The sequence below is a fragment of the Oenanthe melanoleuca genome, chromosome 5 (assembly GCF_029582105.1).
Source record: "Oenanthe melanoleuca isolate GR-GAL-2019-014 chromosome 5, OMel1.0, whole genome shotgun sequence".
Lineage (NCBI taxonomy): Eukaryota > Metazoa > Chordata > Aves > Passeriformes > Muscicapidae > Oenanthe > Oenanthe melanoleuca.
Window position 1 is genome coordinate 53,804,675 of NC_079339.1, and position 26,190 is coordinate 53,830,864.

A 26,190-nucleotide genomic window follows, 5' to 3' on the forward strand; every position below is an offset into this window, starting at 1 on the left:
ACATGTTAATAATTTTAAATGAACAAAAGGTATTAAAAACTGAAAAATACTCTATTTTACCTTTCTCCATGCAATAAACTGAAACTTGCTAAATTTTTTGATCATACTGCATTTAGAGCAGTCAAAAGGTAACACACAAAAATACAAACAAGTACCAAACTCAGCTTGTCAGGCTGTCATTCAAAAGAGACACAAATCAAAATTAACCAGCATCCCTTTTTTAGTGGGCTTTAAAGCACTGCCTTCAGCCTGGGGACTCCAAAGGAGACTCTCCTGCTCATCACATCCATGGCAGGTCTGGAGTTGTTCTTCCAATAGCACAGCAGTACAATAAGCCATTATCAAACCATCTATGCAAGAAAGTCAAAGAGTAATAATTTGCAACAATCACAGGGGAGTCAGGGAGCCCAATGCTTTAGATTAAATAAATGAAAACAAGTGTTCAAAAGTAACTCACAATAAAAATTCTTCTAGACAAGCAAGTACTGTTACTTGACTAGACTGCAGATGAAGAAATAGGGTGAGAGTTGTGTTTTGAAGTGGAAGAGAGACCAAGCAAGCACTAGTTTCTGATTTTCACTTTTGCATCCTCTTCCCTTACCTGGAATCACAGTGTAATTCAGGTTGGAATGCATCTCATCATGTCTCCAGCCCAACCTCCTGCTCCAAGCAGGCTCAGCCACAAGAACAGACCAGGTTGCTCTGGATCTTGAGAACCTTGATGAATAAAAACTTCAAAACTGCTCTAAACGACCAATTTTCCACACTTGGCTGTCCTCATAATGAAAAACCTTTTCTTGATATCAAGCAGAGACATCCCATTTTAATTAATTTCACCCATTGAAGTAAGTTTCCTGCTGCACATTTCTATAAAGAGCCGGGCTCTTGAGATGTCTAAGATCTCTTCAGTGAACATCAGCCTTGTTTAACAGCAGGACATACCACAAGACATGCTAAAAATTATATTCTACTAGGCTGAAACTGGGGACCAGAGCACTGCCAACCCCTGTCCCCAAAGTCTTTTATGACCCCATTGCAAAGACCATGACACTGGAGATGACAAGAGACTAAAAAAACCCCAGCCATTTCTGAGGATGTGAAAGGCAGCCTTTCACCACATCAAGATGAAACTTCAGCCAAACAGTTCTCCAGGTGCAAGGAATGGGATGCTTGGAAAGATGAGAGAAAACCTAAACTGTTCAAAACTTGGCCAAGGCTAGACAGGCTTTGCAGCTCTCCTAAACAAGCCAGGCCTGTCGCTTACATTGGACTAACAAAAAAGCAAACAAAAGGCCTGATTGCAGACCTCTCTAAGGACTGTATTTGCAAGTAAAATGCAGGATCTGAAAATATAAGCAAGTACTTTCCCTGTCAGAGACTGATGACTGGTCGTCCTTCCAACTCAATCAACAAGCAGCACGACTGCTCAGCACAAGGAAGGCGCCTGATTTGTAGCAGTGCTCTGGACATTTTCAGTTTGTTTCAGATCATGCTTTGAACTCCAAATCTATCACAGGCATTCTGGATCTGACAACACTTTCAACAGGAGATTTCCAAGATGCAAGATGTATTTCTCATGAAGATAAAACATCAAGGAAATTGCCTTTCCAATTAAAAAATAAAAGACGACTTTTTGCCTTTTCCCAAGATGGCAGAAATTTTGAAGCTCCAGAAGTTGTTATGAAAATGCAGAAGTTCCCCTGTGGAACAAGACAAACTCCCACATCTCAGTCATCAGCAAAAGAGGAAAACTGATATGACTTTTCACAGAGACTGCCATTAACAGTGAAAATTAGTCTCCTCAGTTGATAAGTTTTAGCAGCACAATACTATCCTAAAAGCACATTACACTGTAGGGGACAGCTTTTTATTTTTTAATATATTTTTAACTCCCAAAGCAACTCAAGAAAGACAGGAAGAAGGGATGTACAACAAGTACAAACCAGAGCCTAAGAGGTCATGCTTGGGATTTCCTCTGCTACTTAAGGAAAAAAAAAAAAAAAAAAGCTAAACAGATCAGCAAGAGAGAAAGAATATAAGATAGGTCATTAAATACTGAGTTGTAAGTAACAGCAGATTTAGGACATGGTTTAATGGTGGACATAGTGCTGGTTGATAGCTGGACTTGGTGATCTTGCAGGTCTTTTCCACCCTTAATGATTCTATGACTTTTTCACCCTCAAATGCACTGAAACCTATTTCAGGGTGCTCAGTAATTCAGTCAGTAGCCTCCATGAAAACAATCTGTAAGGATGTTTCATGTGGTGACTTACAAAATTCCTGCAGCCAGATTGACAAAGAGCCCTGCAGGTCCCTTACTTCCCAGTGCAACTCAGCTGCATCAGGAACATTCTGAAGAAAAATCTCAACATTCACTATTAGTTTCTTAGCCAGAGTTGGAGCAGATCAGCAGTAGCTCATTTTTTAGACTTCAGATGTGATTCTTTTGTGTTATAAAATAAACACCTTACTCATCTCACCAAGAAAAACAGTCACCTGGACCACTATGACAAATTTTGTAGATGAGTATGAACAAATTAAATACTTTGGAAATGTAATACTGCTGCCACTACTACTAGTGCTCTCAACTCTTCATCCTTACGAAAATTTATATCCCAACTCCAGGATGGGAGAGTAGTCCTTGAAAAAAAGAGGCACTTCAAGGTAAAATAGTACCATCTAATGAACTATTTTTAACAAACAAATTCTTTTTTAGGTTTTGTGAGCAAAGACTGATCTAAAGCAGAATGTACTGAAATTTTCTGCCTGGGCCACAAATGTTTTGTTACCAAGGTGGTGTGAATTTTTTTTTTGGGGGGAGGGGGGTTTGGCTTGGTTTGTAGTTGTGGTTTTCTGTTTGGTTTGTGGTTTTGTTTGTGGGCGTTTGTTTGATTTTTTTTTCAAACTTGGGGTGGGAGAAAAAAAACATCAAGCTAGAGCCTGAAAAACTCATTTATGTATTCTTAAACAGGACTTTCTGGATAGGTAGAGTTAACAGTAACATTCAACATTCCTGTTTGCTCAGATTCACCTTAAAGAAGCCATAAAGTAGTGCTCATCAGAAGACACGGTTAGATGCAAATCAAGATACTGAAATCTTGGATTTTTTCCTTTCAGGGGTTGATTATTTCCCTACTACTAATGTATTTCTGTCTCTCCCATCTCCCCAGTTGCCCCTCTTTAACCTTTTGGTCCTCATAAGTCCCATCTCAGAATCTTTTCTGGCTGGAATGCACAGACGGGAAGACAAATCATTCAATCTTCTTGTCTGTTTCTGCTGACAATACATCTTTTCCTCTTACAGATACAATAACCTCTTCTAGTTCACATTGTGACTATTCTTCATACTACTGTGATCATTCTATTTCAAAACCATCACCATGAAAAATTACCTGTGTTTAGAAGGAAACAAATCTCCCATTCTACACACGTACTGTTTGGTCATGAGCAATCAAAATAATTCAATCAGAGTTTAGAAAGGAGAAGAAAGTTACTAAATTTCAGAATTAAAGATTCATTTGGTTATTGCAATTCCAGCAGATTGCTTCAAGCAATAAATAGTCTTCAGAGGGATGCCATTTACCAAGACAGCTGGGAGGACAAAAATAGATGCAAGTAACCCACTCGCATTGTATGTAAAACAGTTGTAACAGAGAGAATGAGGGTAAGACAACATATGTCAGCAGAGCTTTCTATTTCCACAGACAGAGCAAGTTCCTATTTCTCTCTAAATACATTTTATAAAACACAATTCTGAAGTGCACGAATACATTTACACAGCATTACCTACCAAAAAAGTTATTTCTGTCTTCAACAACTGTTGTTTTAAAAATATGCAGCATCTGACCCTGTGCCACTGCAATGACCCTGAATCCTGATGAAAGGATCATACCAACTCTTGCTATGTTGTTTGCAGCATTAAAAGCAAAAAAATTTACTGAAAAATTACTCAGATTTCCAAACCCAGTGATTTTCCAGTTAAAATTTTTAGAGAAAAACTAAAATATCATAAACTTCAACAATTTAAAAAAAAAAAGTCAAATTAAAAAAGGTTACAATACCTGAAGAAGGTCACTGAGGTCAAGTAACATATCTGTGAAAGGAGTCAAGGAATATACACACTTGAATGTGACAGTAATTCTTCATTTCATTTCATTAGCAAGCCAAAGAAAGGGAAGAAATAAACCCAAGTTAACTGTCAAAGAAACCAAATATGGGTTAGGTCAATTCACCTCTTATGCTAACAGCCAACATCCAGTTAATTGTTCAGCTGCTTAAAACATTCTGCCAGCACCTGCTGAATTTACTGCCCAAGCTGTCTCAAAGAACAAGCCAACAACTTGTGTCACCTACAGTACTCACCATATCCTGCACATCCTTAGTGGTAAGGGGGTCCTGTGCTCTGCTCAGACCCCTCTGCAGTGATGCACCCAGCTCTGGGATCATCAGGATGATCAGAGGGATGGAGCAGCTCTGATATGAGGGAAAGCTCAGATAATTGGGATTGTTCAGCCTGGAAAAGAAAAGGCTTTGGGATGACCTAATTGCTGCCTTCTGGTACCTGAAGGCAGCCTACAAAGAAAATGGAGAAAGGCTTGAAACAGAGTCGGGTTAGATTGGATATTGGAAGAAATTTGTTTGTGTGAGGGTGGTGAGGCCCTGGCACAGGCTGCCCAGAGAAGCTGTGGATGTTCCATCCCCAGATGTGTTCAAGGCCAGGTTGGATGGGGCTTGGAGCAACCTGGACTAGTGGAAGATGTCCCTGCACGAGGCAGGGGGTGGAACTAGATGACCTTTAAGGTCCCTACCAGCTCAGGCCATTCTATTATTCTGTGATAACTAAAAACAGTAAAGCATCAAGATAGAACACCCATAGTACAGTTAAGAATATAAAGCATCATCAGGCTCCTGTGCAAGGTTAGAAGCCCAGAAACACGGATGGAAGAGCAAACTAAGAAAACTAAAATAAGTTTATTTTGGTCTTTTCTATGAGGACATGTCAAAGAGCTGGGAAGTAAAAGCTGCTTTGGCTGCTCCCTTATCCAGCCAAGTGAATCAGCTGTTACCCTTCAGTTTTCACTCCCTTCGTGATATCCTGTGCTGCTGCAAAATATTACATCACCATCTACTCATTATGGGCACACTTGGAAAACATAATAGTTAAAAATAAGCCAAACCACCACAAGTTTCCATTAGATTTAACAAGCAAGCATACTTATGGATGCATTGTCTGAACAGTATCTAAAATAGAGGGGGGAAAAGAAGAAAAAAGCCCAAGGTGCAAAGGTAACCCTTTTGCTGCTGTAAATGAGCACATGCCGGATGTGCTATCAGTACTCAGGTGTTGTAAAAGGGCTCTGGTTTTATTATTAAAAGGAGAGTCAAGGTAAAGTGTGAGAGAAGGGGAGAGACTGAGAAAGTGAGGCAGGGAAAGAAAACATGTATGTAGGGCTGATTTGAGTTTTTGTATGCAGCAATGTGTTAAGAAATCCAGCATTAAATAAAATGCAGGGATAGCAGTGTAGTTTGGTGCATACTGTGGTAAAATAAGTATTAGTGAATGTTCTTCAAGTATGCCAGAGTAATACAGTGCACATTTCTCCTAAACATTATCAGCTGTGGAAGGAGAGTAATTCAGATAACGTAATCAGTTTATACATAAACATTTTCCTTGTTAAGAACTTTTATCCTTGAGCGTTTCTACCCTTAGTTTGCATTTGAAATTGTACAAATGTACTCCAAATTTGTAACAAAACATAGTACATTATGTTAATATTATTTGGTGGAAATTAATTTCCACATTAAAAACCACAGCATAGCTGGGTAGTTAATGAGCTGAAAATTCAGTATGGCTCTGAAAAAAAATATAAAAAATCCATTATAGGTAGTATTATGCAAGACATTACAGTAATCTGAAATTTTAACACAGTAAGGAAACTGCTAACAAAAACCATCTGTAAAATACACAGTTTAGAAATCTACACAGAGCAATACTGAATTCAGTGCAAATTTTTTGTAAAAGTGAAAAAAGAGAAAATGGAAAGACTTTAGCAATACAATTGCCAAGGAACCATAATAATTGTCAGCTCATCAAACAGATCTAGGAAGAAATCACTATGCCAATTTTGTGCTGAAGAAATATTCTAATTCTGAAAATGTTCCCAGCTCATTATTGACTTGAAGTGCCTGATTATTCCATGCCCACCCTGACATACTGTCCCCAATGAGACAAAGTAAAATTATCATTCATATCTGACAGATCTCACCACAATTTAGGAGCAAAAAACCCCCTGAAAAACCAAAAGAAAAGCATCTCATAGGTTATTGAGGCACCAAAGTGAACTGAGTGGTCCTAGAGCCTGGCTGCTGTCACTGGAGACAGGAGGAGTCAGAAAGAGCATCAGTGCCAAACGCTAATTCAGATTTTAGATGAGCCAGAGAGGTGCTTTTCTAACCCAGGCATTTCAGTTACAGCCATGAAATCTGTATACCTAGAGTATTCTTCAACCTCCTCAAACTATTAAAACCCACTTTGGTGGAAAATCTAAACTTACTAACACAAAGCTTAGGCTTTATTACTGCTAGGAAAACAACTCCACCTTTTAGTCCAAGAAGAAACAGAGAGCATGGGATGCATTTATAATGACACAAGATCAGAGCTAAGGAGTAGGGAAATTCACAAGCAACGTTCAGGCAACTCTGAATCAATTTAGAGCTGCAATATAGATGCTTTAACATACAGTTCCCTTGCTCCTTAGAGAAGTTAGTTCAAATGTCCACCAAAATTGTAAGCAAAGGTCACAGTGAAAATGTGGTGCTTCTGGATTTCATTTAAGGTAGCCTCCAGCAATCTCTCTCCCTGATTAGATGTGTAGCTACTACAGCAAAGCAAAAGGGGAAACTTGAGTCATGCAGTAGCACTGGATTGGCCTTTACTATGAATACTGTGGGCACGATTATCAGCAGGAAGTGGTTGTAAAAACAGGCCCTTGTTTTCAAACTCTTTTCAGAGCTGGAACAGTTCAGGAGAACATGCAACAGCAGCTGAAAACAGCAGATAATACTTAATATGTATTCAAAAATTATACAATCATAAGATAAATGTTTTCTTTGAGGCTGGAAGAAAACAATGATCATTTCACATACGGAGACTGCTACCCACATGGAAAAGTTCCTAAAGGGATGGAAAGCTACTGGTACTTTAGATATGCCCATGCAAATAACAGGACACAAGGGGACTTAGGTTATAAATGTCCCAAAATTAAAAAAAAAAAAAATAAATGGAAAAGAAAAAGCATTAATAGTTTTAACTGCTTTTCCTTCGCTATTAATTCTTTAAGCAAGTTTCACCAAGGTATGCAACTGACTGTCCATCACTAGGAATGTCTAAATGTGTAAATCAAGAAATGTCTAAAGGCATTATTTCAAAAAATTAAATTCAAGGGAATCCTTTGGTCAACATGATGCAAAAGGTCAAATCGAGTGGCCAAAATTTTCCTTTTCTGCCTTTACTATCCAAAAATCTGTGGATAATGCGAGAGCTCCATGATTCACAGCAATAATGATCTCATTCTCAGCACCAGAGGAAACAAAAGTTAATGAAGAAATGAATAGTACCGGACACCTAAAACCCAAAGTATCAAAACAAACATGCATTTGTACTTCAGAGAGACCTACATTTCACATATTCCAGCAATCCTAAAGTACTCTGTGCAGCAAAATCCCCCTGATTTTCAATAATAACATCTAGCAGAGGCAAATCTGCCATTTGAAGGAATAAATTGTGCAAGACACTGTTAAAATAACCACTATAATTTACAATAAAGTAAAAAATATTTTTAAAAAGTATAATTTTTAGTGTCTGACAATTCTTCCACTGTGTAGGATGTCATATCTGGGAGACACAGGTCTGTATTAAGAAGAAGGAAAAAGGGTCTAGTATTTATTTTATTTATTTATTTAGTTAGTTAGTTAGTTAGTTTTTTAAGTTACCCTTGGAATATTTTTTTACTTATTTTTACAAGGTTACTACAAAAGCAGCAATACTATGGAAGGAGGACTAGTGCCAAGGAACTGTGACTGCAAGCCACTCACACTCAGCAGAAGTTTGACATCCATAAAAGTCCTGCTGACTGTAATGAAGTGCCACCTTTATTCAGTTTAAGCTAAAATATTTTCTGTTTCTCACCAAAACTAAAACCAGATCCATTAAATATATAAAATATTTAAACATAATCTCACTTTCTGTACTCAACAGCAGCAATTTAGCTGGCTGCAAAGAAAGCAAAGCTTAATAGGAAACATGTCTGAAAAGCAAAATAAAAAAAAAATCTGATTATTAAAACAAAAATTTCTCATGTTCGTAATGAAAAGAAGTATTTGCAATTTTGCAAATAACAAATGAGAACTTCCCAGAAGCACTTTCTTTAACAAATACATGGAAATAAGACAAAAGGGAGGGTGAACACAGAAGTAGGGTGATAGCAGGGTGAAAAACTAGTGACAGCATTTGGCTGGCCCAGAACCCAGTTTTCAACCTTCCAGATCAACACTCAATTCACAACCTTCCCCTTCCATAATTTCATATACCATATGACTTCTGATTATGACTTATCACAGTTGTACCTCTGCTGCTTTCCGAACTTTCACCATTTTAATTAGCCATTAATTGAGACTGATTGACAACAATGATTGTTTAAAGTAAACATTTCTCTTTCCAATGACACCAAACTAAAACAATTAGAAAATACCCAAACTCAATTCTTTCGTAGAAAACTCATTTCTGACAATTCTAATGAAAGCTTTGCCTGGAGCTGAATCTCCACAGAGCCAGATTCCAAAATTACTTCAGTCTCCAATTTTGCCTCTGCAAAGAGGTCCATGTAGCACAGGCTGCATTCGAGTACACAAACAAAAACAGCACTTAACAAATGAAACTGCTAAGCACAAATGCTGGTTTTATAAAAAGTAATCTTTATTTATGTGTAGATTAATGCATGATTAAAAAAGAACTGCATTTTGGTCTGCAGGGCTTTTTTTCTTCTTTGCTCACAGCTGTATGACTGTTTCATAAAAGCGTACTGCTCTCAATTCTGTACTCTAAAATCCCCAATTTGAGAACAAAAAGCAGTGTCCCACTCCCTCCCCAGATCTATCAGGATATTTCTGCAGCATCTCTCTTTCAGCATGTGCAGGCCCACTATCCTCACATCCAAGGCAAAGTTAGCAGCAGTAATTCAGCATCATGCAAGCACCAGGCAGATCAAGGAGCAGACAAGCATCTGGGGCTGCTTTCAGCCTGCCTGATTCCCTGGCATTAACTGAAAGGGTTACAAGTGGGGCTTTCTGGCTCACTTAAGACCTGAGTAGCCTTTGACACCAGTTCTCCAGTGCATCTCCAGCAGCTGCAGACAAATCTGGGCTGCTGCAGGAGGAGGAATCCATGGCCTGTGAGCTGCATCAACCTTCAGACTCCAACACACCTACAGTTCACTCTTTCCTAAATAACTGCTGCAGCTTTTCTCAGTAATTGTCTTCAGAGCCACTGCCATTTAGAGGAACATTTTCCAAAGCACCCAGGCTGGCTGAATATGCAGCACTTCTGAAAATGCTGCTCTTGGAGAACATGTTCTTCAAAGGACTGGGGCTAAGCTGTGCTCCCAGTGTTACTGACTTCAAGTAAAAAACCTGCTTTGTGGGGTAGTGCCAAGTCACATGTAAATTTATAGCAGTAAGAAATTATTAATACTGTTATAAAATTATAACAGTAAAACACAACAGAAAAAAAAAGTAGAAAATACATTTCTTGTCTCAGAACGTTTGCACAGTCAACTCGCAATTATACAGGGTATCAAAGGGATTAAAATATGCAAAGAATATCCATACTAAGCCCCTGAAAGATAATCTAGTTCATATATTTGCTTAGGGAAAAGAAAAATTAGGCATAGAATGAAAATGTAAATATTAATTTAAAAGTTCTGAGAAACATGAGGTTAATCTTCAACTTGAATGATGTGGTCATGTATAAATAACAGTTGGCTATATTCAAACAACAAAAAGTCTCCAAACAAGAAAGAGAGACCCCAGCCCCTGAACAGTAAATTGAACAAGCACTGGTGAGGGAAAACAAGAGAGGTTGCTAGGAGAAGCAAGGTTTAAGGAAGAACTTAAAAGAAGAGCAGGGCTGGCAGATGAGAAAGGGAGAGAGGCAGCAGGAAAGGAGCAAAGCTCAAGCTGCAAGGGGAAAAATAAACCAGAATTAATTATAAAATCACTGCACAAAACACAAGCAGGTATGAAAGTGCACAGTCCAAAGATCTGCACTGAGTGACAATTTGATAATAAAGTGATATTTTACAAATAAGCTGGGAAGAAGGACATTGATTGTAAAGCTTTAAGTAAATGTAAAGGAGCTCAGTTCTCTCTTTTCTGTGTGTACAACGTCTATAAAGGTTACGACTCCTGTACCAACAGTGAAAGAAAAGTTCCAAAGAAGTCAGAGGTGCAGACTTAGAAGAACTATTCTGAGATGGCTCTCAAGTATTCAGCACAGCAGCAAGGCACACATTTGGAAATGTGAAGCAAATGGCTGAGAGAAGCAGCAGGGGAAAAATCACTGCCTGCTCAGAGGTGGAAAGGAAAACCAGCAGAGTCATGAGCCTGACACTCTGCTCTTCCAGAAAACTCCAAATGCAAGAGTTTGGAAATATGTAAAAATATGAAAAAAGGAAAAATAAAACCTGCCATAACTAGCTTGATTGCAGTTCATTACCACCCCCTCCCCATGGCAGCTATTTGTGCAGCAACATGGCAAACCAGCCAAAGGAACTGCCTGAAATTACTTGTTTTTTCTTTGCGCTTTTATTTTTTTGCCTGTTTTCAGCTGGATTAATTTCCCAGTTCACATGTAACTACATGAACACCTGGGCTGATAGAAGGCAGGGGATGGACTGAGGGAGGACTGAGAAAGCAAGGCCAAAGCAAGATAACTTCTTAAGGTTGTGGCAGCTCACACTGGCTTAAAGCATTCTCCAAAACTACAGCCTGAGACAATCTCTCTGTCACCCATCCCACCTTCTCAATTTCAAATTTCTCTTTAAAGTTTACAGTTGTTCCCAGCTTGCTCCAAAACACAAAGACATACCTTATCTGAAAGAGAAGCCTTATTTAAAACAAGTAAGGAGAAAAAACAAGTAAGCAGTTACTGCAGAGTAACTGCTTTATAGCAAACCAAAATGTTATAAAACTGATAACACCTCCCTTGTTTTGAGTACAAACACAGTCCCTGTGTGACAGCTGTCACAGTACCACTCTGGTTTTACCCACTGTAAGCAGTCACCCATACTTCTTTAAAAAAGTAGTATTACAGTGCTCAATTAAACCAGAGTAAAACCAAATTCTGTGGACACAGAATGTTTTGCATTTCCCACGCCAGAGGCCAAGTGTTACATCTTAGCTTTCATACCCACACTGAGGCAAATGCACTGGTACTGAGTGCTCCTGGGTGAATTATCTCAGCAGACTTTTGCTGGGATGGGAGCATGGCAGCTGTTGTCCCTGCACTGGGACATGCACACAAACTCAGATGCTGCTTTCCTGATAGGATCAGTGGACATGATTTATCCAGGCATAGGCATGATCTAATATCATACACATAAAACACTGTCACTCATTTAGAGGAAGGAAAAAAAAATAAATCTGACACTAGAGCCTTTGTTTTAAGAGAAAATATGGTTTCCAAAGGAATAAATTGCATCCTTGCCCTTCCGAGACTGCTGGCTCCTTAATGGCCCTTGGTGGGAAGTACAGCAATGGGATGTGTTAAATTTCTCACTCTCCAAGGCCTTTAAGAAAACCATCTCTGCATATATCACATAACACAATGACAAACCCTGCTCTGTCAGATGCCCACAGGCAGATGCCTGCAGAAACCTTCCATCACCTGCACTGCACCAAAGGGAGCCCTTGTCTTCTGGCAGTGGGCACTACAGGAATACCTTTCTCCCTTCCTGCTGTTCCGAAAACCTCACCTGGGCAGGTGGAAGAGCTCTCAGCATCCTCACCCTCCCTCACACCCACAGGACTCCACTGGGAAAATGCCAGGTGTAATGGCTCCATGGATGGCTGGCTCTCTCCTGGGGCATGGGTGGAGCAATGCTTCCACAGATGATACCAAACTGTTAGTTACTATTCTTGCAGTAATCAAAGTTCGATTAAGGGCATTACAGTAACTCACAGCAACTTCCCCAATCACCTGAGTTTTTATAGAACTTGAACTCAGTATGGAGCTGGAAACTGGGCTCTCAGGACAAGCTCACCAGCAGTGCTTGGAAGTCAGGACAACACCCCACTTTTACAGTGGCTGAACTCAAAGCAGCCTGGTTTAGGTATTATCAGTAAAATGAATACAAATATATGAAGCTAAACTGATGAACTGCATTGGTGGATTGAAAAATCCTCAGCCCATGCTTTCAGCTAAAGAAATGCCTACACTAAACATAAAAAAAGATTCCTGCGTGTTCACTGTAGCAGAAAACTACGTAAGTCATAACAGCACTGAGGTATGCTGAATTTGATTTTTATTACAGAGTTGCCTTATGGTTCATAAACAGCAGCATATCCCAAATGAGTTACTAATAAAGCATTTTACCAAATTATATAATAATGCATGTTGCACTTTAGCATACCACTGAAGGAGTGTTCAAGGGAGGTTTATTTGGCAACAGGAGAGTAGAAAACTCAAATTACTTCCTTGGACAGCTACCCAGGTATCTTGGGATATGATAACAGACAGAAGCACTGAGTTAGCAGGTCTGAATTTACCAACCTGTGGAAAGATGCAATATGCAAACATGTCTTCACTTCTGCTTCCCAGCAATGCACAAGTGAGAGATTGCCTTTAGCTGTCACTGGCAGGGTAAAAAGATACTTTCACTGATACTTTCTGTTCAGCTCAACTGAGCAGAGCTCAATAAGAGCTGAAAAAAAATACAAAAAGAACTGCAACAGCTTTTTTAACTTTCAAAATACCAAATACCAATTTAAAATACCTTTGAGGGCTAGGGATAAGTGATTCATCGTGCCTGAAATGAATACAATTCTCAACACGACACATTCTCTTCAAGGACCTAATAGACTGGATTTTAAAGTTAAAACAAATTTATGTCTCGAAAGATTGTCTCTAGAACAAGATTAAATTTGGTCCTTGAACAAGCATAATAGAGCAGGTGGAGGGAGGAGTTTGCATTTCTGAGATTTTAAAGGCAGCTAACTTTTCAGAGAGTTCAATTACAAGAATAAATCTTTGAGGTGATCTATTAAGCAGGGAAAATACAGTCAGAGGCATTTGATACACTTTGTATTTTATCTACACAAAAGGATGGGAAACAAATGCTTCCCTTTGGGAATCTATCTTTCCCAAGAAATTGAAAGGCATAACCCAGAGGGACTCTTGGCTGTGCCTCAGGACTCTGGATTTCTGTTTCCATTTTTGCCACTGTCTGACAAAAAACATTCCATCCTTTATAATGTTTTCATAATGAAGATAACAGTTACCCCGTCCTTGGTAAAAGTGCTCTGAAATATCCCGATTATCTTACTACTATAATACACATTTTGACTCTGGGCTTCCCAAATCTCCCCAAAAGGTCACAGAAACAAGCTTTCAAATATATTTCAACTATAATACCCCAGCAGGCAACTAACTTTATGGGCAACAATTCTTTTTCAATCTAGCTCCCTGCCTTTGAAAGACCCAAGCTACATTGCTAATATGCAAATCAACAAAGAAATTCGTCCCCCTGTGCAAAACACACAAAAGGGCTCAACAGCTAAGAGACATCCTGAACTTCTTACAATAAAGAGATGCAAGAGGTATCACAGATTCAGTCCCTCCTTTCAAGTATGAAAGTCCTAATTTTGATGCTTCTATTATCCAACATACATAGCTAAGCACCTCCTACATAACTTTAAAATTCTTTTGTTCAGTTTAATATTTAATTTGATTTTGCACCAATTTGCTCTAAAATCACTTTGTAAGCATACATAGCAATTTTCAGTGTTAAAAAAAAAAAAAAGATAAAGCGAGTGTCAACTCGCTTGTTATTGGTTACACATCTTTATGAGGAGATCACTAAGGATAAAGGAAAACCCTTCATTAGGGCAAGGGGTATGCAGAGAACAGGGCAGGAAGGGGACAGAATACCCACACTGACATCTGACTGAAAACTCGGGTATTCAGTAAGCAATCTGGTACAATTCACTTGTCAAAGATACTGGAATTATGTTGGCATTACTGTCAATATTTCCTTTACTTAGGTAGGAACTCTCAAAGCATCTCAAGACAATGTTGCACAGCATCAGTTAGTCAACATACTGAAGTTAATTTACTTGCAAATGGTATTTCTCATATTCTTAAAAGTTAACAACTTTCATTAAATAGCTTTAATCAAACTGGAAAATAAGGTATTTTCCTGAAGTGTCATTTTAAACTTTTATCCTTTTATTATCTTCTTTTGAATGCTGTAGCAATGGCAAGCACTTATCTCATGTCTCTCTTACAGCACAGAGACTGCTCTGTCATTATCAGTTTTTAAGAAGCTGTAAACTTATCTCAGCGGCTGGAATTATCCATGAGAGAAAGCAAAAAAAAAAAAAAAAAAAAAAAAAAAAATCAGTAATGATGTACATATCATCTGCCTCTGGGAAAATAAAAACTGCCAGTGATATGCTGGGAAAGATCTCCTTAGACGCCTTTCATGGCGTCTTGCAGTAGTTTTATTGTAACCCAGCAGTGTGATTTCAAATAACATTATCTAGCATGCTGATGGCAAGCTCCTAAAATACAGCTCTGCATGCTATTGTGAGTCTCATGTTTACAGCTGCTCACTGATTGTGTCATATTTGCAAAGCTTTCAAGAAAAATGGTAACTTTTTTCTCACCACTGAGATTTATAAATTCAGCTTAGAATTTTGCTAACAAGCTCAGTGCAATACCAGAGTTAGTGCAGAACTTGCTCCTCTTGAAAATTTTAGCTAAAAATTCCAGTGTATTTAGCCAATATACTTGGAAAAGTATAGTCTGGTATCTTAAGAACATTAAATAGAATGCAATATTACAACAGGTTTCCTACATTATGGGAGGCAGCAGTGAGAGGTATAGATGCACACAGGACACAAAAATATCTATATCTTGATGAACACAGTAATTTTGTTTCCCTTCTATACCTCAGTGTCTCCAACCAGAAGACACCTTCTCCATAAAACACTATAAATTCTTCACCTCCACCAACAGGATCCTCAGCTGGGAGGAGGTAAACTGGAATTACAGTCCTACAGCCACAAGTGTTTATGCTTTAGGTCAAGAGAATAATACATAATTAATACATTTGTAAAAAAGCACACAGGAGTAACCTTAGAGAAATTAGCTGAACTAGGTACACCCCCTCTCTAAGCTTGGCAAAAGATTCCACTTGTTTGCCTTTCTCCTGGCCTCACAATTCTCATGTTTCAGATTGCACAGCAACAGCTTCAAAAGGAGAATGGGAAGTGTTTGGCCTTGACTCCCCTCTCAGCCTTTAACTCCTCTTACAGAAGTGAATCTGGGGTTTGTGCAAGCCAGGAGCAGGCTTTAGTCACCAGAACTTTAAAAAAAACTGAAATTAAATCAATGAGCACCTGCTGTGTTGCCCATCAGAAGACAGATAGCTCCAGACTCTGAGAAAAGAGAAGTTCTCCATGCAGAGCACCAGCCAAAAAATCTGCTCTGTGCACAGACACAGCTCAGCTGCACCCCTGTGCAGTGTCACCTACCCATCAGTTTTACATGGCCCCCAGCCAACACCAGCTCAGGGACACTGGCACTGCCATGGAAGCTGCTCACTGTAACTTCAGCAAAGCTGAACATGTGGCCTTCCACAGTGTTCTTAAAGCCAAGTTGTTGAGACATCATGGCTTGGCTTGCTGGCCTAGGCAAGCATTAAATTGGCTGGACTACCAGGTTTAAGGGCTGTGATTAACAGCACAAAGTCCAATTAGCAGCCAGCTGCTGCAGGCAGCCCTCGGGGACAATGCTGTCCCCACGAGCAGTGAGACAGGGAGGCAGAGGCACCCCAGGCAGGTATGCAGATGGCACCAAGCTGGGCAGCACTCCTGCAGCAGAGGGTGGGGCTCCACTCACGGGGCATTAGCAGGCTGGAGAACAGGGCTGACAGGAGCTGCATCTGTCCTTCAACTTCCTAAAAAGCCTCACACACAAAGACAGAGCTTTGCATGACACAGAGCATGGGCTGGGGCTGACCAGGGAAAGAAGAGCTGGCACAAAGGAGCTGGATGTCCCCACAGAGGAGCTGAGCAGCAGCCAGCAGTGAGCTCCTGCATTGAGAACGGCCAAACAGGTACCGAGCTGGGCAAGCAGAAGTGCAGCCAGCAGTCCAGGGAAGGGGATATTCCCCTCCACTGACTACCTGTGAGGCTGCACCTGGAGAGCCTTGGCCAGATCTGGGTTCTCAAGTACAACACCAGAGTGACAGTGATATGGCTGAGGGGCTGGAACATAGGATTTACAAGGAAAAGCTGAGAGAGCCAGGCTTGTCAGCCTGGCTTTAGGGGACACCTGACACTGTCTGGCCAACGAGAGGGTACAGAGAATACAGAGCCAAATTCTTCTCAGAGGCAAACTGCAGCAAGAAAAAAATCTACGTATTTGGGAAAAGAACCCTTTGGCATGACAGTAGTAAAGCCCAGAGAGAACATGACATATCCATTGCTAAAGACAATCAACATTCAACCAAAGTAGGGCTTCAGGAATCTACTGAGGATGTAAGCAGGGAATAGAGATAACCTCCATAAGCCCCATCTAATCTAAATTATTCTACAATCCTGCATAGGGCCCAGACTTTTCTACATATTTCATCACCTTCAGATACATTACCTACACAAACATTTCCTGTATCACACCTCTGACTGCTGGAGAAACAGTGGAAAATGCACTGTGTTATCTTTGGTCCTACCCTAGAGCTGTCAGTAGGAAGGACTGTTGTAATGAAACACTTCTGTCAAGCTACATTTTGAAGCTTCTTTTTTTTGATGCTGCCCTCATGTTCCTGGCTCCTGATCGTGCTCCTGAATTCTCCAGCTGAAACAGGAGGAAAGTGACCAGTTCACAGCTCTGCTGGCAGGGCTGCCAACATTATCAGCAGAAATCAAGGACTGGAGCATTCTCTTGTTTCACTACTGAATGACTGTGAGAAACAGCTGAGACACTGAAGACACCCATTCAAATTCTGAGGAATGAGAACAGGAGTAGGCAACACTTGAACTGCTTTCCTCTGCCACAGGGAGAGTTTAGAGCCAAGGTGAATGATAATAAATATGAAACTGAACATTGATAAAAAGTATTTTTCCACTGAAAAACTATAATCTGAATATGCACTGGAAATAATTATTGGCAATGAATTGGGTCCTCCAGATGTGACAAGAACACAGTGATCTGGGAGTCCCTCAGAAACAGCAGCACAGATGCAGTCCATCTGGTGCATCCTCTAGAAGACTCATCCTTTAAGGATCAGAAGTTTTCAAATGGAAAAGAAAATTCAGCTTAGATTCTGCAGAAGTTATAAGCACTCACGTGGGAAAACCAAACTTTGTACTCCAAGTAAGTATGAATTGAATGTTCTCTGATCCCAGGTACCAAGTGAGAGGCAGCAGCTGAAACTTCCTGATTTATCTTTAAAAGAAGAATTCTTCAGTAAGGACTAAAAATTATTTTGCATTTCTTTCCTCATTTCCCTGGAGATCAAAGATGGTACACTGGTGATTTCAATGGCAAATTTCAAAAGAAATAGTCTCAATTTAGACAGCCCAGCTCTTTTGCCCAAAAGCGAGAGTCACAGAAAAGCATCTACAATCTCAGAGCTTCAGAGCTGGGCAGGCAGAACTGCATTACTCTGAAGCCATGGATTCATTAAGGAAAGGAAAAAAGTGCATTTTTAATACAAGTGAACTAGAACAGGGCAAAATCTTTGCAAAGCAAGGGCACAGTGGTGCTTTCTCAGAAACAAGCAGGTTCAGGTAACCTCTCAATTTTTCTGCAATCTAACTTGAAACACCAGCTCCTTCTTTGCCCTAGAGTTGTGCCCCACATTACAGCCCCTGAAATGACAAAACCAACTTTGTTTTCCCTTGAAAGATGCAAGGCCATTACAGGCTCAATAAAAAGTTTAAAAGACCAACTGCAGAAGGAAAAATACAGTCAAACAGATAAGGTGAGAATTTCTCCTGACAATAAGACAAAGGCAATGTTTGGAGTTCTGGTTTTTATGTAATAAGGACTTTTCCATTTTGGTTAGTACACGTCATGTTGCTGAATATGCATTTACACTGCACAGTTTTCTCTCCATATTAAAAATATTATAGCCTAGTAGAAGTTACATGCTATTTTGTGTCCACTTTGAAAGGCTTTTTTTTTTAGTCTATATACTTCCCCTCTTTCAAAATATGCTTTCCATTATGACATATGACAACATAAAATGTACTGTTCACTATTCCTCCTTGCTTATCAACACAAAAGGAATCTGAAGAGCACTCAAGATTTCTACTCCCTGGCAAGGCATAAGCTAAAACTTTATTTTTGGGAGCCAAGCTGCTTCTTCATTGAAGAAACAGCAATATATCTCCATTTAAAAAATACTGATTAGCAAATCTCATACCACTTAACTAACATGTGCAGCCAAAACATCACTGAGACTACTGTGTTTCTCCCAAACTGGAAGGATGCTGAAAACTTAAATGATTCACTTACAGCTGATCTAAAGATGAGAGCTCTGCAATTTATGTTCTATTGTCAAAAGTTTAAAGGATTAAATCCAAATAAAATACACAATACACAAGCTTCAAAGCCCACGTTATCTTTAACATCTTATTTCCAATTAGCAAGTCAAAATAAAGAAGACATGGGGAACATCTGGCTTCAAAAGAAAAGCTCTGGAAGAAATCAAGATTTTGGTTTTTTGGGCCTCATTTAAGGTTGCTATTTTCCCAGACTCTTGAAACTGGGTAAGATGGACAGATTATTCTCTCTCTCAAAGAAGGGAAAATAGCAGACATACCACCATGTGATTGAGTATTACATCACTCATACTTCCAACAATACTGAGCCAGTCTGGCAGCTGAACTGAAAAGACATTTTCTTTTGCCTTCAAGGAAGGACACGGACTTGCCGTAAATGCAGATGAACAGGAAAAAGTTAGAAAAGGCTCAGCTCACCATTGTACTTGGCATGAATTACAAAATGCTAAAAATGTTTCATTGAGAAGGAATTCCAGTATGAGCTTTGCATATGAAAACTACATCATGCAAACAAAATCCTAGTGACAAACATCTGAAGGAAAGAAGACAGCTCTTGAGAAGGACCTTTACCCGTTTTTAAAAGGCTTATACTTTACTAGGATGTAAGAAATCATTATTAAGACCACTTTCAAGATATAAGGCCGGGTCAGGTGTGAGAATGAATCCTGTTTTTACAAAACAAATTTGACAGGTGATATTGTTTCTCTGATATACCCTCACTTTGTTCTTATGACATCAAAAACTGCAAGACAGAAAAAGCTGCATAAGACTTATGAATAGGATGAAAGTGGACACAGTTTGAGGAAACCTCAAGCTAAAATATTTGCAGATAGCAAGCACAGAAGGGCTTATAGGTCTCAACGCACTGGCTTTTGTTCACCCTATTTTGCATTACTGATCTTAATTAATCTAATAAAATGAATTTGTGTTCTGAGGCAGCATTCTTACTGCATTAAAATTCAAATACAAAATCTTCTATTTTAATGAAAGAGAGCATTTAATTTTCTAATTGACTTTTAAAAGTATTAAAATGCATAAAATATTAGTCATGGCTACAACCAGGAATATTTTTCAGTGACTGAATCAAAAACATTAACCATAATTGATCATGTTTGCTATCTGGATTTTTTTAAACAAAGCATCAGATAACATTTTTTCTTTATTTTTACTTTTTCCTTAAGAGGGGTGTGGCCATGCAGGGAAGGAAGGGGAAGCGTCCCCTCCTCATCCCACACCATATCCAGCATATCCTCTGACAAAAGCAAGAATGTGCTGCTCAATGACTGGTTGTACCTCACTGTTTTTATTTAGCTGGTGTTAGCAACATATTAGCTCCCATCAGGTCAAAACACCACCCAGTTGTAACTCTGGTTTTGCTGACATATGCCCCAAAATTCAGATGCAGAGATAAACCGTATTAAGCAGAGAGCCATCCTAATTATTTCCTCTTTTAAACAAGCTTTAAGAAGATTGTTAAATATTTATTTTCACAAGCATGCAAAGATCACTGAAGGTCAAAGACATCAGAGGTGTGATCCCTTCCTTATCATCCCTCCTTTGTATTTATTTCCCTGGAAGGAGGCCTCTCTGCCATCACACTTCCCTCCCCTCATCCATCACCCAGAACATCCTGACGTTGCTCCTGTGGTTATCCCCTGTGCCTCTGCCACCCCCTCTCAGTGCTGCCAGTGAGGGCTGTCCCTTGTATTTCCACCCCAGAATTACTGATGCCTTTGTACCTCTCCTGCTCCCTGTTTCTGCTTCTTCCTTCATTTCACCTTTACCATGAGAATGTCTCATCAGTTCAGACACCTCAAACTGGAACCAAATTACTGAGAGGACAGACCATGCAATTCATTTCATTAATTATTATTTTTATGCATTCAATAACAGACCAGTATTGCACACATTAAAAATTTGGCTCAGATCCTTGTGCTGTAAGTATTTCTGGGTTACACAAGGTCTCACATAGTGATGGAGCACAGGTTTACCAAACACTTCTTCTACCCACACATCATGTAATTGAAGCCCACAGTGACAAAGCCTTCAGTGAACCTACTCCAGGAAGCCTGACCCTTCATTTAAAAAGGCAACAGTGATTCTTGTTTGTCCCAACACAGGAAGGTATGATGGGCAAGGGCAAAGGAGCTCCAGAATTAAAACAGTGTAGGTGCAGCAGCTCTACTGACTGTAAACCCCAAGGTTTTCAGCAGTCACAGAACATCCCAGATTCAAAAGGACCCACAAGAATCATCAAAGTCCAACTCCTGACCCTGCACAGGACACCTCAAGAATCACACCATATGTCCAAGAGCATTGAACAAATGTTTCTTGAGCTCTGTCAGGCTTTGTGCTGTGGTCACTTCCCTGGGGAGCTGTTCCAGTGCCCAATCACTCCCTGGGTGAAGAACTTTTTCCTGATATCCAACCTAAACCACCCCTGACACAGCTTCAGGCCATTCCCTTGGGTCCTGTCACAGGTCACCACAGAAGGGACACCAGTGTCTGTCCCTCCTCCCCACAAAGAAGTTACAGGATGCAGTGAGGTCTCCCCTCAGCCTCCTCTTTTCCAGGCTGAACAACCCACAAGATGTCAGCTGCCCCTTGTACGACCTCTCCTCACCATCCTCATGGCCCTCCTTTGGACACTCTAACAACTTAATGTCTTTTTTTTATATTGTGCCCAAAACTGCACCCAGGACTGGAGGTGCGGCTACCCCAGTGCTGTGCTTTGAGAAAAAACTGCCCAGAAAGAGACTCGAAAAACTCTGCTCTATAAAGCAATAAAGTATTTCTGCAGACGGATTTCAAAAGAGTATTATTTTGACCTCTACTGTTCAAAATTTCCCTTAAATGAGGAAAACAAAGCTATCAACACCAGCCAAAATTTGTAATCTTGATAGGCCATCTTGTGACCCTGTCCCCCTCTCCATCTCTGCAGATGGTTTGTTTAATGCTGCATTATGGAAAAGCTGACAATTTGAGCCACCTGCTGTGTACCAACATCCTGAAAGGAAAAAAATTGGTCACCCCTCTACACAAAAGCTGGTGAGAATTTCATCAGTGAATTTAATGGAGCATGATCTGGTTTCCCCTTGGCAGGACCAAAGGTCAAGCTCTATTTTATCCAGAGTTAGTAACAAGTGAACAGAAAAGCAAATTTTCAGAATGTGCAGTTCTCAAACAAAACACTAGCCTGAGCACACACATATGCGTGCAAAATTGCAGTCCTCCTGCTTCTCTTGGATGATATATTTAGAAATCCTATTAGCTGTAGAGATCAACATTCTTATCTGAATTTCCAGGATGCTGTAACATGCAAAATTAGAGCAGCTCTCTTAAGTGGGTCAATTATCACTACTGCATTTACAGCAGCTTTTCCCCTCCCTCCCTGCAGCATCCGTAATGGGCATTCAGCACAAGGATTTAAACAGTCAGATGTTGAGTTGACACACACCACAATGTAAAGTTCCCTTCCCCTTTTATATTTCCAGAATCTTAGAAAAACAAAGGAAATCACCCAAGTACAGAATCTCCACATTAAAATTGCAGTCTCCCAGCAGAAAGCTTTGGTGACTTCCAGAACAGGGTACCCTGCAGGATAGTTCCAGTCAGCAATCACACTCACTGTTTTCCTGCCACATCTGAGTCACACACAAGGTTCATGGCTTTCCCCTCCAAGGGACAAGAGGAGAACCTGAGGCTCACTAACCATCTCCCCAGCCCTGTCCTCCAGGATGAAAGGCCACACAACCAGTTTGAAAGGCTTCAGGTTATTATCCTAAGGAGGAATTCTCTTTATAAAACACTGCAAACCACCAGGCACAAGTGGAGCAATTCAAGTACCCAGCACCACTTCAGACTCCATGAAGACATCCAGAGGACCTAGGGAAACACAGGCTCTCCTGCAACACAGCTGGAGGCCAGGTGAGATATCTGAGAGGCTCCTTCTGCCTCACTGTCCCACTGCTGCCCATCCATGAACAGCCCTGGCAGAAAGAGGATGCAGCAGGGAAGAGGACAGAGCCACACAGTGGAATATATAATGTCAATGAGCACATGAAAAGGAAAATTTTATTTTCCCACCAACTGGAAACAGGAAACACGTCATTCTCTCAGCACCACATTTGCTTTATACATACCTCTTTATAGGGAAAAGAAAATGTGTGAGGCAGCACTGCAAGTGAATGATAATATGATTCTCCTTCCTTCCATGGAAAAGCAGACTGGATATCCAGGCTTCAGGTCACGAGCCCTGCTGTTGAAATTCAACAGGTCCAGCCCTGGCTGGAGGAGAGGGTCATGGGGACAAATTAAGGTGCAGAAATTAAATTTCTGTTGCTGTCCTTGGCTGCCCTCTTCCCTACATCTCCAGCATTTTCTTGTGTGGTACTAAATAGAAATGATCACAAAAGCCAAGCATTACCAAACACTTAACTCTTTGGAAATCTATGCAAATGACATGGGGCAAGAACAGTCACACCCTATTTAAGGCAGTAATTTTTTCTTAATAGATGAAACTCTTCCAGTTAAAATCCATCTGCTGAAAAACAGAGCAATTTTAAAACTTCATTTTGAAATTATGTGAACAAGACTTTTGCAAGCCTTCAAGTCCAAGCAAATGCTTCATTAAGAAACATTTCTTCACCAAGAATGTGGTCAAACACTGGAACAGGCTTCTTAGAGAGGTGGCCAAAGCCCTCAGCCTGTCAGTGCTTAAGAAGCATTTGGAAAATGCCCTTAACAACATGGTATAATTTTGGTCAGCCCTGAATTGGTCAAGCAGTTGGACTGGATGATCATTGTAGGTCAGTTCCAACTGAAAATATTATATTCAACCTACTGTGAAGATCTTGGCATCTCTTACCACACAGTGAAATGGAGTAATTTGCCTTAGTAAATATTATATGTATTTTAACCGTGCAATTTAAAATCCATTTTTATTCTCACATGTCCTTGTCAAACTCCACACTTGAACAAAACACATTTTCAATGCAACACCAGTTAATAAAAAAAGTGAAAGGTCAGTTTCTAAAAAGAAAGTCCTTAACCAGAGAGAAATAGAAAGTGGTTTTATTAACCTCCCTAAGCACAGCTTTAAAATTTTCTTGATTAAAGCCTAATTTCAAAAGTTAACTTTTTAATCAGGAACACTAGGGCCTGCTGGCTCCAGGAAGTTTTACTGGAGGTCAAAAGATTACTGGACATGTAATTTTTCATTTCTAATAAAAAAGGAAGTCTTGCCCTTTTCCTTGCAAAGACAGACCTTGAAGTGTGAGTAGAGAAACAAAGACTGTATCCATCAAAGGTTCTCATGGCGAGGCTGTACAAAGCTTCCCAAGACAGCATGGAGCTGACACAGAAGGAATTAGCTGAATTTCCCTTGCAAAGACCAACACAGCAGAAAAGCCCAGTAGCTGCTGCCTAACCAAGGATTAAAGAGACCAGTTCCTCATTCCATCACAGATTTTCTGGGTAACACTGAATGTGTCACTTAGCCTAGTTCTGCACCTGGAAATGAAGATAAATACTCACAACTTCCCTTTCTGTGACATGAAAATAAACACATTAAACCAGGAGACTTTCAAATAGCTTGGCAATAAAGTACAAGTACTGCAGACAGATAGGAAATAACAAAGTGCTGCCCCATTCAGCTGCCCAGCTTTTTCCCAAACCCTTCTTGCCTGCTGGGATCTGGCAATGCCTTCCTGATCTTCCCTCAAACAAAAGGGAGGTTCACAGGGCAGAGGAAGCCAGGGAGGAAAAGCTCCTTATGCTTTCCCACCCAGCTCAAGTTTACATCTGAAAGACTTCAAGGCACCAAAGGTTCTCCTGACAGCTTCTGCTCCCAATGCCCAGACTGAAGAAGTTATTTTTCTTACACATTTATCAGAAATGTTCTTTTGCAAACAGCTCAGGAGAGAGGCCTCACTTGGCTGCTTGTCTGACCCTGGGAGAATCCCACCTCTGTCCTCTGACAAAAAAAAGCTACCAAAGACCTGCTGAATAACTCAGCCTCAGTCTCACAGGCTGCCCAGCTCAGAGCCCCCCATCATCAAGACTGATCAGCTTTACTGGAAGGAGAAAAACCAGCCCTGGATTTACCTGCAGAGGTAAACAGAGGGATATTTACACAAGATAGCTGTTGAGGGAACTTTGCAGGGTCTCTTCTCATGTGAAAAAGGATTTATTTACTATGCTCTGACAAGACAGGATTTGGTTTACAACTAAGGGTGCATTCTTCAGAGAGCTTCAAAGGAAAAGAACAAATAAATAGTATAAAAAAGGTGCATGTGTGTGGGATAAAAGACATTTACAATGTAAAATGTTGCTATAAAAGACCCTAGGTGGTAGCATTGGAAAATACTACACAAAAGAGTGGACAGTTGTACAGTTTTTCTAACTGCTGTGTACAGTAACAGGATTACAAACAGAATGAAATGTTCCTTGATTAAAACAAACTGCTATTCCACCTGGAAAATCCTGGCCAGGCTGTCATTGTTCCTGAGTGACCCTGGGGCAGCCACAGGTTACAGCTGAGCCCATAAGTCACTCAAACACCCTGCCTGGCTCTTCCCAAGTTCCCTCTCTCGGGAACAGAACGACCAGCTAAAGCGCCCTTTGTTTCCATCCTAACATGTGTAGGGGTGGAAAAGCTGTTCAAAACATTACAGAGGAACAACTGAGGGCTGTTACTATTCCAAGAAACCAATTAAAAGCCAGAGTCTGAACTGCCCGGAGCTCTGGCAGTGCCAGACAAAGTCAGACGTCACTGGAAACCTCAGCATCACTCAGCCCCTGGGAGGGGGACAACAGGTTCCATCCCACCTGAGGGCTTAAAAACCACTGTCTCATTCAGATGTGCTTCTTGCATTATATCTTTACTTCTGACACTGATAATACAGACACATCAACACATTTTATAAAGAGAATAATAAATTGAAGTTTTTATAGGCAACTCATCAGAAGGATGAAACACCTCCCAGATCCAGCTAATAGTTAGCAAGCTGTTTTCCCTGGAAAACATTAACACTGACAAGCAATAAAGGAAGGCAAATGAAAAGCTATGCCAAAGTGGCTGAACTGTGGGGGTTTGTGTCACATAACCCAATAAAAACCATAAACTGATGTAAAATCAATTCACATCTCAAATAATATATACAAAACTTTCCAAAGGATTACAAATAGAAGCTGCTCTTCAGATAAATAAATCCTTATTTTTTCCTTAAGTTCTGGAACTATTTTTTGAGATAAAAATAATTTGAGTTACCAGAATATTTTGCATTTTTGCATTAATTAAATAATGCATAAGAACTAAGGAGAACATAATGTTTTCCTATTTCA

At 40.1% G+C, this 26,190-nt stretch overlaps 1 protein-coding gene across 1 annotated transcript in view; it reads right to left on the bottom strand.

Moving 5' to 3' along the window:
* Positions 1-26,190, bottom strand: part of BRF1 (BRF1 RNA polymerase III transcription initiation factor subunit) — a 170,709-nt gene that overhangs the window by 98,364 nt on the left and 46,155 nt on the right. Inside the window, exon 4 of the mRNA XM_056492506.1 lies at positions 4,062-4,093. Coding sequence (XP_056348481.1) covers positions 4,062-4,093 — 32 coding nt within the window. The remainder of the gene's footprint in view (positions 1-4,061; positions 4,094-26,190) is intronic.